The sequence below is a fragment of the Phalaenopsis equestris genome, unplaced genomic scaffold (assembly GCF_001263595.1).
Source record: "Phalaenopsis equestris unplaced genomic scaffold, ASM126359v1 Scaffold000301, whole genome shotgun sequence".
NCBI classification, from domain to species: domain Eukaryota; kingdom Viridiplantae; phylum Streptophyta; class Magnoliopsida; order Asparagales; family Orchidaceae; genus Phalaenopsis; species Phalaenopsis equestris.
Genome location: NW_018164743.1, coordinates 227,051 through 244,863, shown reverse-complemented (window position 1 = coordinate 244,863; position 17,813 = coordinate 227,051). Strand labels below are relative to the sequence as shown.

The window sequence follows — 17,813 nt, the reverse complement described above, 5'->3', positions numbered from 1 at the left end:
AATAATCAAAGTCCAATAGATTGTCTAATTTTCGCCTCTTGGTGTCCCCTTCCTGATGTTTATTGTGGCAACGGTTCTAGGTTTACTTTTCTTTCGTGTGGCCGACATGGGAGTTGTGAACCGTGATGAAGATTGTGAATGTGTAGTTGCGGTTGGCAAGAATTTGGAACATTGGGAAAACACCCAGATTGAGCTAGTTGCTATCCTCTATATCAATGACGGATGCTGGGGATGAATGGAGTTATTATTGAGGGTGACAACAACAATGTGATTAACTTCCTTAGATAGAGCTTGGGGGAGAAGAGATGGAGCTTCCAAGCACAACCTAGTCTAAATATAGCTTTCTTTACAGAGTTCAGTCAAGTTTTATTTCACCTTGCACCTAGAAAGCACAATGAGGATGCTTATTTTTGGCACAACAGGCTTTGCATCGTTTTTTTTTTATGAAAAATGTACGAGCTGCATTCACTTTTTTCTATTCTTAGGGAGGACACCTCATACTTTGCATGCTCTTTAGCATCATTTTGTACTGTTTTGCAGCTTTGTGACTTATTAATGCAAAATACTGTCTTTTAAGGGTAGGAAAGGTGTTGCCTTCTTTGTTGAAAGCATTTAGATCATTGTTGTACGACAATAGGTCTGCAATGTTGAAGATAGTAGAAATGTAGTCATCAAACAAGTCATTCTTGGAGGCATTGTCTTTGATTTTCTTGTTAAATTTGAATTGTCCATCACTCCTTGGCTTGAGCTTTCCAAAAAACTTACATGAAGCCTTTATTTTAATGTAATCCATACCAAGTCTCATTTTTTTTTTAAATTTTCAAGCTCCTAGACTTGTTAGCTTACTTCTGATCTTATTTTACTTGAAAATTCTATTTCTCGCTTGCTCATGATGGGCCTAATTCTCTCTAACTCTAGCATCGACTTTAGTGGTATGCTCGGTAGTGGGGAGTATCCTCCCTTATACAATTTCTAATGGATTGACCCGTGGATTGATTGGTGGAATGATTATAAGAAAACTCAAGTTGAGGAAGCATCAAACCCCATTATCTGATATTATTGCCTACAAAATATCCGTGTTGATTTCCAAAACTAGAATTCACCATCTTTGTCTATCAACCCGTATATGGGTGAGTCGCTGAAATGAATTGAATTTTTGAGCCAAGCTTACTTCACAAAGTTTTCTTGAAATGACTTAAAAGTATTATGTCTCTATTTAAGGTGATGGTTCGTGACCCATAATGCAGGCTAACTATATCTCTAAAATACAAGTTTACAATGTGTGAAGTATGTATCATCTTGTGTAAGATACAAAGTGCGCCATGTAGGAGAAACAATCCACCATGACCATAATAAAGTACTTCACTGTATCTGGGGCGTATAATCAATGTTCACATCTGCCTAAACAACTTTGGAATAGGTAGCAGCTTATATAGACCCGTATTTTGCACTCAAGTCTTAGCCAAGTAGCATATCTTACTCGGTCGAATGTGCCTCACCACCTCAAACCAATCAAGGCCAATATAAATCTTATTTCACTAAAAAATAAGTCTTTGTTCCCGCCAAATATCTAGCCATGCTCCATTGTGACACTCCTACATTAGTGAACTCTTTAGAATGCACTTGTTTTGGAAGAATGAATAACCATTTGATCTATGATACTAATTCTAAGGTCTCTCTTGACATCAAGCACTAATCTCTTGAAAGCTTTCATTAGTAGCATGAATGTTCTTCAGCACTTCAAATTCAACAATTGTAGAATGCATTGTTGATATCAATAGCTTCCGATGACTCGAGATATCAATAACTTTATTATGGCTCTCACCTTTGTGCTTGAGCACAAAATGCAAAGAAAAGTGGAATTTTACTCATGATGCATATCTATCTTTTATCTTATTCTTGTTATTCAAGAATCTTAGGACCTCGTGGTTAGTGTTTAGAGCGAACTTGTTAGACAAAAGATAATGACTCTAGCTGAGGGCTTTCACTATATCATGAAATTTCTCGACATAGCTGGAGTTCATTTGCCTAGACTCATTTAAGTTCTCACTAAAGAGGGCTATGGGATGTCTCCGTAAAAATTATCTTTCAGTCATCTCCTGACCTTATTCTGATTTGGTGGTAATTACCACATAAACCAATCTTGGAGAATATGTTGGCTTCATGCAATTGATTCGACAAATCATCCGATCATAGAATGAATACTCGATGCTTGGTAATAATTTTGTTTACAACCCTACTGTTAATACACAAACCCAAAAAAACAATTTTCTTTGACACGATTAAAGTTAGAACTGCACATGGACTAGTGTTCTTATAGACAAAATTTATAGTCATCAAGTCTATGACTTATTTTTATATTTCTTTATACTTTGCTGGACACATTCGATAGGCTGGTCTATTTGAATGAATAGACATTGGAATGAAATCTATGGCATGCTGTACCTACGTCGAGGGTGGCAATCCAAGAGGTAGACTGTTGGTCAGGACATCTTAAAATTCTCGAAGCAGGGCTACTTTATATCTGATATCAGCTTTTCAGACACATCACTTTCTAGGATCACTAATGATAATCCTATTAATGTTTCTTTCAAGGTTTGCAGATAGGTAGCTCATTACACTATAGGCTTAGACTCTATATGAATGCCTACTGTCACATACGCCTTTCATGATAAGGGTACAATACAAGAGATGTGTTCTTGTAGCCATCATGATGTGTGTAATGGTTGTATTGTCAAGGACGACCTAACATAATATGATAAGCATTTATAGGTATCACATCACACGACACTTATTACAAATTTGTCTTCAATAGAAAATTCTACTAGACATTTCTTAATTTTGATCTCATTTTCTTTCTTCAACCAAGACTATGAATAAGTTTGTGTGTGCTATGTGATAAGGCTCAATTTATCTACCATTTGGGTAGACACCATGTTCTCACAATTGTATCTATCAATGATAAGACTATACACATTTCTCTTCACGGTTCAATATATATGATACATATTGTGATGAAGCTACTGTTGTTCTTTCTTGGGCTTAGTTTAAAGCTGCTAACATTTCTCACTCGTCAACTGAAAAATGATACTCATTCATTTACTCACTTTCTCCTTTGTCTTCGTTGTCACTATTCATTCTTTCATTGCTCATCACTCAGTGAAATCAATCACTCTTATGGTTGGGCAATCAGATACTATACGCTAGAACAATGTTATTTGAAGCACTTTTTGGATGGAAGGACTTAGGGGTGCTGGTGCCCTCACTTTTTCTCCACCTTGGGCTGATTTTCCTTGCGCGGGATTGGCTTAAGTGCTCTCGTGGGTGTGCTCTTGCTGCTTGATATGAAGGTCAATCACCGTTTGTAAGGTATGGTGGTCCCTTGGTGACAATGTTGTTTTACCACCTTTAAAGTTGGGTTCTGTACATCAACTAGGGACCAATAATGTTGCAGCTTGGCTTCAATTGTAAGGTATCTCACCATTATGTGCTCCTCTGGTTCGACAAATTGATATTTCAGCACGAGTTGATCAAATTCGACCATGTACTCTTCCATAAAAGAATCTCTTTGATGCAAGTTATGGAGTTTTAAGAGCATTCCCTACCTGTAATGCATGGGAAATATTTGTGTTGCATCTCTCTTTTCATTTTATGCCTTGTGGCGATTTGACTATTTCATTCTCGTTGTTGAGGACATTTCATAATCTCTAGCTATAAGGAAGTATTTTTTGAGATTGATGGTTGCCAATTTGACTCTCTTGTCCCGAGGAATGTTATTGGACTAAAAAATTCATTTTAGTATTTCCAGTGACTTAATAAATTTGTTCGGATTTGACATTCGTCAAAATTTAGAAAGTCGATCTTCACCTCAAAGTCATTATCTCTATTCTTATATTTAATGCCAAACTACTGTGGCATAGGTTCTTAATCACTGAAAATTTTCTGGTTGAGGGGTTTAACTTTCTCCTCTCAATCCGACGGGCCTTCATTATGGTTATGGGCAACTTCTTCGGCTTATCTCCTTTTAAATTCGATAAAACTTTATTGTAATTGCTGAGTCTTCCTTTTCATATTATTAATTGTGATTTCTTGGACACCCTTTTGCATGTCTCTTCTAGGTGATATTATATCACTTTCTCGCAATTAGATTCTAGCCAAAATATGTAGGCGATTCTTGGGTGAAGGGTGAGGGTGAGCGTTTAGGATTCAGGGTTAGGAATGGAGAATAGGGTTGAAGTTAGGGTATTGATTGTGTAGATGAAATATGTTGTGTATTTTAGGCTAGAAGCGAGGAAAATAAATCCCTAAAGATTTAGGGTTTGGGTGGCTGTGATACAAACTGACACCGATCTAGGTTACTAGACTAGTGCGGGGAGATTAGAAGAGGTTTTAGATGAGTTGTATGATGAGAATGAAGGTTGAAAAAATGGCGGTCGCTGAGAAACTTGCACAATCGACAACCATACAAGAAGTTGAAAACAGGAAGTTGCAGGTCGGCAGCAACACCGACGGTATAAGGGTTCATCGGGCATGCGGGAGAGTTCATCATCTAGATTTAATCAGGTCACATGCATACCGCCTAAGAGAGATCAAATGATCTAGCACCCCAACAAGGAAAAATTAGAGAAAAATTGTCTCTAATTCATAAGACCCAACTGTGCCCAAACTAGGTTTATGTAGAAAAGAAAACACCCTAATAATAACCTATGGTAGTAAATAGTCCCATAATACACCGACCAGCTCAAGGGAATAGGAATTCTTGGACCCAGCCAGGGAAGGATTGGTTTTTAACTGGGCTTCCACTCCTGTCCCATAAATGGGTAGATGTGCACGTCATCTTGTCTTTTGTTTCAAGGATGAAGAAATTCTACACATTGGCTTACATTTGTCCTGGTTAAAATTAATGTTGTCTCTCAGAGCTTGTAGTTTTTTTTTTAAGTTGCATTGGTGCATGCATTTTTCATGTTTAGCATCACTTGGGCATTTTAGATGTCTTCCCGCACTTCAACAATTTAGACTTTTTTAAAGTGCATTTCAATCATCATTTATCACACAATTCAGGATTTGCATGATAAAGATGAACCTGCCCACGCTGATGCTATGCCATAATCTGTATTAGTGGTATTAGCGGTAAAGTTGGCAAGGGTTGCCTGCTGCCCTAGCCAACATATAAAGTTAAGTTGATTATTTGTCAATGTGATTAATCTTATATAATCTTATTGATAGATTTTTTTACTTCATTTGAGGTATTGGTTTATTGATTTGGCCTTTATTTAAGAACATTTAGGGAAAATAGGAATCTTGATCATCCATGAACTTTTTGTCTCTAGAATATGATGAACGATTCTTTCAATCCGTCAATCATGAAGACCTCATTATTAGACACAATATTGATTGTAATTAAGCTCCTGATTATAAGAGTTTGGATGGATTGGAGCTGACCAATGTTGATTTTTTGAAGCCAACTTGAGATTTTGCCTAGAACTTATCTTAATGGTTGAGATTATTAGTAGTCTAAATAACCCAGCGCTCAAACTCCAAGTGCTCATTCTATTCCAGTTGGCATCTGAAAGCTTATGGTGACAGTCTCAAGTGCTTCAAAGCTGGCAAGGACCTTTAGATAACTGAAAATTTGAAAACTGAAGGACCTTCGAATGATCATTGTTGGACCATAAGATTATTCTTTACTGTTTTGTCGATATTGAGTATTAATGTACTATTTTAAAATTGAGGATCCTGGGTGGGTTCGATTTGGCAAAATGTTGTTGTAATCGAGACAATCTGTTGGATCTGCTTTGAAAAGATGTTGATGGGACAATGTTTCAATAATGAGTAATAGAAGATCAATGAAGAATTTATTGATTAAGTACATGGAACACTTATATGAGTTGTTTGTTTGTGACATCACTCACAATCAAAGATTAACCTTACCAAATTTAAGTTTGCCTTGAGGTTGAACAATCATAGCTTGATGATGCATGACATTATGTACAAATTGGGTGTGACATTACCATCACATTGTTGAGTTGGAGGTTTAATTGAAAATTGTACAAATAGAAGAACAAGGAAGAGATTGGGACGATAGAATTGTGTTTTATCCGTACCCTTAGCAAAGCCCTGGAACTCATATTAATTATGTACTTAGGTATATTGATTTTTATTTTTTGTGTTAGTGCTGTTTTGAACTAAAAATACTGTTAGAAAAGTGTTAGAATATTGTGACGAGTCTTTGAAATGGACTTGGGTGAGCTGGTAAAAAATTTTTCCTTAAATAACTACAATTACTTAAGATTGCGTGGGAGTAATACCATAGGAAAACCAAGCAAAATGTCTAACAAACCCTTCAAAATTTTACTTGACAAACTTGGAATAGCTCTCTTGTTGGCTAAATTAAATTGGTTGTATCTTATGAATGGCTCAAATGAGTCCTAATTTCTCTAATTGTAAGGTACGCAACAAGGATTATTCCTTACAATTTGTAAAGACTTACAAACATGGGAGAGGAGAGTTTATGATTTTTTTGAACTTGCTTGATTAATCTAACATAATTTGACGTTTAAGGATTGAGATCCACCAACACATTTATAGTTTGTCAAACTATACCCTACCACATGTGACTTGATTTTTGGCCCTACTACTGGTTGAATAAAATTTACAAGCTACTAAATTTGTCATGTTTCAGTTCATTGTGGCGCCACATCAATTTTGGTCTGCCAATGTTAGTGCAAATATCCCGTGAAAATGATTTTTTTAATTATAATAGTAGTTCATACACAATTTAAATATTACAAATTTGTCCTAATGGTTTTGAAATATTCTTAAAATACTCTCCAAATTTTTAAAAATTATGAAAAAAAAGTATATACTTTGAAATTGCAAAAAGAACCAAAATTTCAGTGCCTTCCAAATTTATGTGTTGTAGAATATTTCTAAGAAAGATTACATAAATACATATGGCTAGAAAAGTTAGTAGAAGCCTCCATAGGTTGAAGCTTTGGAAAGTGTTTTGGGGTTTTATAAGATATTTAGGGCACAATTTTGATTTTCTCCTCTAAATCTAAGGTTTATGAAGTATCCTTGAGGAGTATACTAAGTAAAGGAAAAGCCACATTAGGTGTTAAATGTTCCCAAATGTGTCATAATAACTAAAATTATCTTAAAGGTGGCAACATCATCATGAAGGCAAATATTTCCATACTTGTTCCTTCGGGCACACCAAGATGATGCCAAGATCCCATTGTAACATAAATCTCCAAAATCACATGAGAGGAATTATAGAGATTGTAATTACCCGATCGCACTTTAGGATTAAAATCTTCAGATAATGGAAACATATGTTATGGAGATTTATTATCTTAATATTGTTTATCAACATTTTTTGCATTTATGTTCTCAAGCATTAGCGTATCCAACATTAAATAGAAATGACATATTTCTATGGGGAGTACTTTCAAGATTAGAGCCAGATAGCTTTGGACAATCCATACCTTTGGTTATTGTAGTCATTTTTTGTTGCTTTAAATTATACTTACCCATGCTTTGAGAATTTGAGATGTTTTGTCTACGAGATTTTTTTTTTTGCCATAAAATCAAATTGCGGTTTTCAGCATTGATCTTACCTCATAATTCACCCTTCATTTATAATTCTCCACCTTAGATTTGGGAGCTCATGGCTCTTAGAATGACATTCAACAATAAAAGCTAAGAATCATTGACTCGATCTAAAAAATCACATAAAATGGAAATCACTGCTTATGGTCAAATTTTGTTGACTTGATGCCTGTTGTTAAGCACAAAGCTCACTAACGTAGCATGACTAAGACTCTATGGTTCTTCGGCTCACTTATAAAAATCCTTTGACATTAACACCATGAGAACTCAATTGGGTTTATCAACTTTATTAGGTTTATCAATTTGTCTTATATTTATATCCTCGGGCTTGAACTATTGTAGTAAGGCATACAATGGTACATGTATAAAGCCTAGTACTCTCATTAGTAGAGCCAAATGACATTGTCAAGTCAATTCTTTAATGGAGTTGTTAGTGTCACTAAATTCTTATTTGTCATGCTCTGAGGCTTTGAGTTACTTTGTGTACGTAATACTCATGTTCTTTGCCTTAAGAGCAAATCAAGGTTTTCTGCATTGATCATGCCTCATAATTTCACCTTTTTATGAGCTAATTTGGCTAAATAATCAACCAACACAATTGGTATTGTAACATATCTTTCCACAATTGTATCTAAGTTTTGAGATAATTACCTTGATTCAATAAGGATTAATTTGGTGATATCATGGTTTTTGTAATTTTTTTGTATTATTTTGTGATTTATAATTAAATTTCAATATTAATTAGGATGATTAAATTTCATGGAGATTTTAAGTATGTCTTTATATTAGAAGGTCCTTAGTAAATTTGAGTGCGGATTTTGCATGGGAGCAATAATTTATCTATTATCGGTGTCTTAGAGATTCTTACTTGTTTTGAAAAGGTTCTTTGTGAGAAAGAAGGTTTTATATTATTCTTATTGATTTTAGAATTGGCAAATTAAAATTAAGAAAGTTTTTTATTTTTGAGCTACTTGTTAATGGCTTGAACGTTGGATTTTTTCTATTTGGTTATCAAAAGATCTGCTACTTCTATACTTAATAATGTGCTCCATGGATGGTTCCATTTATTTAGGGATGATCTGAATGAAAATTATTATTTTAGTTGTTTTTTTGATGTGGATTCATAGACTTTGGCGGCATGCTTTCCACGATTTTCTATTTTCAATTGATTGCCGACATGTTAGGCTTTGAAGTTTTAGTAGCATTATAAGATTATGTCTCATGGCGTGTTATTAGACTGTGGGAATATTTTTTTGAATAATTACTTTGGAGGTGAATCTGATACAAATGTTGGTTTTGTTTTGTTTCCTGTTTATTCGCTTCTCTGATTTCAGGTTGAAGATGAGCGTCTTCTAGAGTCTCCGGCTTGTCTACGTTTTCTTCTTATGCTATTAAATCCACCAATTAGTCATTCTGTTGAGAAGAAGCCACAAAAGGGCCGCTTCAATCTCTTAGATAGACACAAGCCTCAAACACTTGATAGTGCAAGTAAAGGAGTTGATTCTAGCTCAAGAGCAATAATTTCAAAAGTCAAAGAAATTCTTGTAAATTGTAATGAGATCAAATCTGGCAATGAGAATGATGATGGTATGAAGAGGCCGGAGTTCAGCTCAAAATGGATAGCTTTATTGATCATGGAGAAAGCATGCTTATCTACCGTCTCTTTTGCTGGTAAGTTGCTGTTTAATGTCCTTCATATTTCTTCTCTATCGTGGCATATATGTGGTTTACATTATTATTATGATATCATGAGTTCTGATTTATTTCTTATTCAAGTATGGTGCACACGGCTTGTAATAACTCTGATTATATGTTTACCTTTTAAGGAAATTCTTTCTATAGATTAACCGGATATTCCAATTCCTACCACATATAGCCCCTTTTCATGGTTGTAAATTTTTCTCTTATTTGACTATAAGCATATTTAGTTATTGGGAACGGATTGTGAATTAAATAAGTGAAGTGAATAATTTCTTGCTTTTTCATTTTTTCTAATTTTTTTTTATTTTTTATTTATTTATTTTTTTGAGTTAAGATGCATGCAAAACTTAGTTTGGGCTATGTTTACTCATCCCAATGGAAATCTAAGATGGTTCATGTTCGTTTAACAAAACACTTACAAGGAATCAGAAACCGTTGCTGTCATATTTAATTGCATTGCAGGGATACATGGTATGTGGTTGCAGTAGCAGTAGATATTTCTCTTGCACGCTAGATTACTCAAGTTATTCATTAGTGGCAGAACACTTGGTGGTTAGAGCATTGTCCTGCACCAAGGTCATTAGGCTTGAAATGTCGAGACAGTGATTTCTCCCTGGAAATGCCTGGAAATATTATAAAAACAGTTCTAACTTATTTATGCCTTTGTTTTTTAACTGTCCTCTTTATGACAGCTTTGAAGGAAGTCATTACTTTTTCCAGCTTAACTCTTTAGGTAACATTGAAAGCTTGATACAATTTTCATTTATTGTAATGGTGATTGTTTATTTAATTCAAATATTCAAAGAATGCGTCATTAGACTCAATGAAGTGCCTAATGTCATTCCTATAGAAAGCCATATTTGATGCACAAGAATCATGTATACGATTTTCATAGAGTATGTGTTTTCATTTCAGTTTAAGGTAACCTCAAAAAATGCTTTCCTTTCATTTCATTAAGATGTACTGCCATATAATTTCAGCACTTTGGGTTGTTACTAACTGTTATCTATAATTTGGCCAAGTGATGCTGAATATAATGTGCCTGGTAAGGTTCTTACTCTTAAATGCTTATCCTCCTAAATTTTGCTGTCACATGTTTCCTTCAGGTGCAACTGAGACAATTAGAAAGGTTGGTGGAAATTTTAAAGAAAGTTTGAGGGAGCTTAAAGGACTAGATGCAATCTTTGAAGTTGTCACTGATTGCCATTCCACCCTAGAGGTCAGCCTAATTATTCTATTGGCATGCTACTATATTTTGTCTGAGTGGAAGAACCAATATGAATGTTGCAAAATTTTATCCTTTTTTTTCGTTTTCTCTTGTTAGTATTTGATGGATACATTTGTCTTTTTATTCTACCTTTTCTATTTATAATAGTAGAATAAATAATTTAACGAGTCATGTTTAGAGAACTATGTCTTCACTTGAGCTAAGATTGATCTTGTGAAGGCAGAAACGCACACTCTCTCTCAAACACTTTCAGTTGCACAGTCAATTTCATATTCTTTTTTATTTGTTTAGCTTACTCTGCTTCTTATATTGCTTAGTGTATGTAATTGTTATCCTCTTCATGATTCAACTTATTTTCTAAAGCATCTTTCTACAATATTTAATCTATACTTGAACCAAAGTTGCTCACTATTGCCCTGCACCTCCACTTTTTAAACTCATATTTATTTGATAAAACTAACTACTCTTTCTGAATTATTCCCTTCCTTTATTTTGACATATTTGTTTAGACTGAATTATTGTTAGTGGATTATCAATAATTTCTGCATCTGATATTGCTGTTTGTACTTCGAGATACTATGTCCTAATCAATATATACATGCATGCACACTTCAGAATTTGAATATTATGGTGATTCATCTGATGCTGGCTGCTTACATTATACTCCGTAGTGTGATCTTTCACATTTCTCATTAGTAGCAACTTTATGTTCTGTACCAGGGTTATGATATTCATTGAATTAGTTGTGCTTACTGATTCAAGTGGGAATTAATTGAAAATTGCTTTTTTGTTCGTAGTATTTTAGATGAGTTTGATGGATAGCTCTATTGGCATTATGTTGTCTGCTATTATGTAAGGCAATGTGAGCCTTACTGGATACTGACTACAACTCATAGCTTAATGATCATGGTAGTGACATTCTGTTGCCTGCTATTATAAGTTACTATCAGACATACGAGACACTGACCACAACATATAGCTTAATAAACATGTTAGCGACAGTTCTTATTGTACTCGGCATTTTGTTGTAAATGAAAGATGCATTGATTATGCTTTTGTCTTTCTTTTTTGTCTTAGGTTTATTATTTTGTGAATTGATGGCATGTTTTGAAGTGTTCATTTTTTGCGATTTTTATGGTGTGCCTTTTGATTTGCAAAAGTGATTTTATGAATATTGTTTAAAGACTATTTTATGGTTAGATCATTTTGAGCTTTGAGATAATATAAGTTTTTTTTTATTGATGAATATACTGGGGGGGTTGGGAGAAGGTCCCTTGCTTTTCATGTATGAAAATAAAAAATGGCAATCATGTATCACTAGAAATGCAATTATGAAGAGTGCTGAAATATTTGTAAAAAAAAAAATTGGAACTAAAATAACATCTGATCAAACTTAAAACCACAAAGTAGTGGTGTAGAAAGGACTGAAAAAATCCGGAGCCATTCTAGAGATAATTTCAATTCAACCATCTTCATGTTCGTCATGTAAATCAACGCATCCAATCAAGAGAAAATTTCAGAGCTCTTGCTGCCTTGACAGGAATAAAAGCTTGCCATTTTATCTTCTGCCGGTTTAATGAAGCTAAAACTTTCCAATTCCATTTTACTATCTTCTTTCATGAACTTGTTGTCCGACTAAATACTGTTTGATGTTGGAATATAATTGGATTAGCAGTAATTTGATTGAAAATTGTCATGATTTCATTTCTTTGATTTGTTTCTATAATGGGAACAAGTCTGACTAAAATATTGTTTGATGTTGGAATATAATTGGATTAGCAGTAATTTGATTGAAAATTGTCTTGATTTCATTTGTTTGATTCGTTTCTATAATGGAAACAAGCAGTGATACACCATAGATGTTCTAGCCTTTCACATTTTTATTTCAAATGTGTTGATCTATTTAACTGGGAACAAAAATAGTTAAACTTTGAAGTGGGAAGTGAATGAAAGCTGATATAAAATCCTAGGCTCATAAGCCACATTTATCGATCCTTCAGGTCGTAATCACCAGATTGAAGAGAGCCAAGATAGGTAAAGAGATGCTAAAGGGAGCACAAAATGCTAGTGACCAATGCAGATGGATGCACGAGGAAATGTCAAAAGGACAGAAAAGAATTTTTCTTTCCCAGATTTCTCGAAAGGAGAAAGAAATTTTTTTTTTTAATTTTGTTGATAGAGGGATGCTTATTCCTAATCATGAAAAGAGAGAAAAAAAAGGGGATCCGGGGCAAAAAGTCATTATCCAAAGCTTTGTTATTTAGTGACGTGATAGTTTTATTTTTAATTTTGTGTATATTATGAATATTGCTTGTGAAGCTATCATTTAACGACTAATGAATTTGCTTTATGTACCAAGGTGTATAGATTGCTGCTGGTAAGACCACCAGTGGTTAAAAACTCAAAGAAAATACTGAAAACAAGCAGACGGAGAGATACAATTATGTAGACATGGGTAAAAGCTTGAGAGGGGATGAACAAAAGTGGTTATGTATTATTAGATTATGGATAGAAGTCTCCTTTCCTTAGCATTACATATTCAATAGTTCAAGATTGTTGATGCCAAGACAAATGATTTTCATGGAAGAAAGGAAAAAGAAGATATCCCCAAGCTCCTTGAATCAACTTTAATATATGCTAGGTAAAGAAAATAAATTTCATATTTTGAATGAGAATGAATATACTAAATAAATTATCTGTAAAATATTGGATATAACTCTACAACCAAAGAAATGTAAAATATTTTATACTTTATCTCTAGAAAAATCACAAATAGCGTTGGCAATTCACAAATTGTAATATTGATAATCTATTTGAAATATATAAATCTTGGTAGAAGTATAAATGAAACGCACATGAACTTTAATTTGTATAGGAGCAATAGAATTTTAAATCTAAGAGTAACGTAGACTCATAATTCTCTTGTCCATCTTTTGAGTGGGAGCCAAGAGAAGGAGCCATTTGGAGAACAAAGCCATCAAGGCATGCCCTAATCATGGTGAAGATTAAATTGATTGACAGGAAGAAGAGAAGTAATCTTTAACCATTAAAGCGAAGAGAAATAATCTCTTTCCACAAATTGAACCAATCGCTATCGGTGAAGTGGAAGTGGCAATTGAATTGTATTATTTTTTATAAAAGATGAGTAGATCATTGAATTGAGAAATTATAGAGATTTCATTAATGCATTTATTTTTTCCCCAAAAGTTGATACTTTTTATATCATGAACCTCCAAAATAGGGTTATTAAAAAAGCTCATTCATCGTGAAAAACTTGTGTTCGGCCTTCTAAAAAGCTCATGTTTGATTTGCTCGTTAAGATATATTAAACAATGATTTTAAGCTCATTTTTAGCAAGTTGAATACAAATATTCTTTTTCAATTGTTTTTAACTCATTGTTGGCTTGTGTGTATAGCAATTTAACTTTTTCTCATATGTATTAATTGGTTAGTAGATAGGTAGATTTATTCTATTGCACTACACTTGTTATTTATTTATTTTCAATTTTTTACGGAATTGATTTGGATTTGTTTAAAATTCAAATAAGCCAAGCACGATCATGATGTTATGAGCAATTTCAAGCATGAGCCAATTTTAAACAAAAAAAAAGAAAAATTGAATGAGCCGAAAACAAACACACATTAAGCTTGCTCAAGTAGAGATGAAAAATATATGCTTTTGATAAAAGTTGAACAATGAGACACTTTGGTAGACCAAGAGTCCACGAATGAAGAGTTATTGAAACATTTACCCCAAATAATAGGTTTAGTAAATTAAATTATTTGTTCGAATAGATTTCCAATTCCAATTTTCAAGCACCATTGAGGCGCCAAATAAGTCTGATGTATTTTTATCGTCCCATTTTTTTAGACGTAAAATAAGGGCAAAACTATAACCTTACCTAAGTGAATGTTGTCGAACATAGAGATCAAATTAGGGTGAATAATATCTCACATTTTTGGCAAAAAAAAAAAAAGCGTGAAAGGCATTCATATCAGGCAATTTAGAAAGCCCTTCAAATTTCACCTTGGAAAATAGTTCATCTAAAACTAAATAAGTTACATATTATCTAAAGCATAGTTTATAATAGTGATCTACAACATTAGGAGCCGTTGGACATATTTTTGAAACTATTTAATGATGTTCCATTGTTTTATGCATGTATTATCTGTAGGAAATATTAAATAGTTCTCTCTTTAGAGAATATTAAATCATTTTTGGGTATCCAGGAAGTTAGTATCGAATCTTATTGTATTACCCAACAGATAATCCTTAAAGTACCAAACATAAATAATTACATTACCACATCAAATAATTGATTGTTCTATTAAAGTTTTTTAAGTAAGATACCTTTATTTGCAAAGACAAATTTGTCACACTAATTTGAGTAGCATCTTTTGACATTTTTCGACGAATTAATTTCTTGGCATTTGTTTAAGGGGGTTTATTTGCAAATCATACTTTTGGAAAGATGTATGATGTTCCATGGTTTGATCTTGCTATAATAACAAGACGCAACTATTTATAGCTATGCACAACAAGATCTTGTTGAAAAAAACAATGATGCAGTTGTTTACAAAACATTGCGACATCATTATTGGGCTCCTAGAAGATATTTACTAAATGGATTGAACAGAGATTGCTATTATGAGGAGCCTGATTGTGTTAATAAATTGGACACTCAAAACCCTCAATTTCACCGACGAAACTTGAAGTTGAGTTCTTCGAAGGGTTACGGGGTGTGCCCCCTATATTGGGTTCAAGAGTAGTGCCCAAAAGACAGCGCCACACACCCAAATCTAGTTTAAAACCCAAGAGCACGACACTCCTGCGTCCGGAAGCGAGCGCCTTAGCGCTAATATCTGTATCACCACTACGCGCAATCCAAGTTCAGAACCTGAGGGCAAGATACTATAGTGCCCTAACACCCGTAACCGATAGCGAGCAATTCTTATTGTGCCGCTTTTGCCGATGGGATGTGAGTTGCATTTTGTGTTTTCCCTTGTGCAAAAGAGACAAGAAGCTTCTTGAAGTGTTTTAAACTGTAGAGTGGCCTGACCGTGGTATGATTTGTACAATTCCCCTAATTTTTTCATAGTAGATTTCTTGGTGTGACATGGTTTTCTGGTTCTTTTCTCGTTCTCGAGTTTTTCCACGTTGAATCTTGTCTTCTTTATGTGTTCTAGTTTTGTACGCTTCTGTTCTAAGTTTTGTTTCAGATCTCTTGAATCAAGTTCTGTGATTTGTTCACATCTTTCCCAACAAGTGGTATCAGAGCAGGGTTTCTGAAGTTTATTGATTTGAGTGGGAGCAATGATCGATGAAGTGAGGTACAAGATGGAAAAGTTCAATAGTTCAAACTTTATATTTTAGAAAATGTAAATTGAAGATTTATTTTTGAAAGTACAAGATTGACCAAGTATTTTCCTATTTCATTTGGATTACGTTAGGATTGGCTTTAAGCCTTTATCTTTTTGCTTTAGTTATGGATGCTCTTCTTGGACATTTACAAAAGGATGTACCTTGGTGTATGCTTTTAACTGATACTATTCTTCTTGTGGATAAGACTAGAGAAAGAGTTTAGGAAAAACTTGAATTCATGGAATGTAATTTTAGTAGCAGTAACTCTAGTGGTAGAGTGTTAATTATGGGTGATCAAATCATTAAGAGGTGTGAATGTTTTAGATATCTCGGGTCTATTGTTCAAAGTGATGGTTAATATAGATGGGGATTTTATTAGTAGAATTCAAGTTGGTTCGTTGAAGTGGAGGGATGCATTGGTCTATTGTGTGATAGAAAAGTGCTGCTTAGACTTGAAGGAAAATTTTATAGGATGGTGGGGAGACATGCAATGCTCTATGGGGCAGAATGTTGGTATTTAAAAGAGAAGTATAAAATAAAGTTGTGTTGCTGAGATGAGAATGCTTAGGTGGATGATTGGCTTGACACTTTGAGAAAATGTAACATGATTATATGCTTGACAGGGTTGGTGTAGCTCCAGTGGCTGATATGATTAGAGTGAGTCGTCTTTAGATGGTTTGGTCACATTAAACATTGGCCATCTGATGATCTGATTAGGAGAGTGGATGTTTTAAATTCGATTTATGTTAAAAAAGACAGAGGTAGACCTAGAAAGACTCGGGTTTATTGTATAAAAAAATGATCTTAATAAATTAGAATGAAATGAAAATGTGATACTCAATAGGACACAATGGAGAAAATGAGTCATGTACAGACCCCACTTAGTGGGATAAAACCTTGTTGTTGTTATGCTTCCACTAGCTTTTAATTTGGCTCAATAAGTATAAAACCAATTTGCAACTTGCTTTCTAGTTTCTCTAGCTTGATCTTCTGTGTTGTTGGTATATTATGACATCTTTCTTTTTGAAACTTAAATTCCGAAGAAATATTTTTTTTCAACCTACCTTATCCCCAATTCCTTGATTAAATACTATATCAAAGTTTGCTTTTTTTGAATATTATTTTTTGTAACAATGGATCATCGACATATTCTAGGACTGTTTTTATTCTCTGGCTGACTGAACGATTAATGAAGAGGGTATGTTCTTTTTGGCTTTATTGATACTATTCTTTTTATTATTTTAACAAACTTTCTGGATCATGCTCTATGTGATTCTTTTAGGTCATGTAAGGCTTTTATTAATCTACACACCTTGTTTTTTATTTTCTTTCTTTCAAATCTTGGGTAAATGCTCATGCAAATTTTTTCTTTAAACTACCTAGTCAAAAAGGTATTCTACATATCATATTATCTAAGTTTTCAACTGAAGTGTGCTTCTAGAGACAATGAAATTATTATGCCTTTTCTATTGGACCATAAATCCACGTCTTTATGTAACTTTTAGCTTTTAAGCTTGCTTTGTATCTTTCAATATAACTATCAATGTTGTCCTTCAAAGTGATGACCCATTTACAACCTATTATATTATTTCCCAAATTAACAATTTCTCTCTTTTTTTTTTTCTTTTCAAAGCATCCATAGCCTCTCTCATAGTGTTTCTCCATTTATGTCTTGATAATTCCTTAGATGAAGTGTTTGGAACAAAGAATGTTTCTAGGCAAAATGAATTTTATATGGAGTGGAGAAAGGCATTTAAGTGGCACAGTGGGATAAAGAATATGATTAGTTGCTTTGTACAATTTAAATTACTTTTCCTAACAGTAATGGAAGGATTAAAATCTTTTACAATGGATTTTATGTGCAAAATAAGTTTATAACATAATCATTATTAATAACAATGAAGATGGAAT

General features: G+C 33.7%; 1 protein-coding gene across 2 annotated transcripts in view; it reads left to right on the top strand.

Annotated features, from left to right (window-relative positions):
• The window catches only part of LOC110025482, a 72,509-nt gene that overhangs the window by 11,081 nt on the left and 43,615 nt on the right, over window positions 1-17,813 (top strand). For both annotated transcript variants that reach the window (XM_020725989.1, XM_020725988.1), the window contains exons 3-4: window positions 8,946-9,282; window positions 10,419-10,531. In XM_020725989.1, the coding sequence (XP_020581648.1) occupies window positions 8,946-9,282; window positions 10,419-10,531 (450 nt within the window). The remainder of the gene's footprint in view (window positions 1-8,945; window positions 9,283-10,418; window positions 10,532-17,813) is intronic.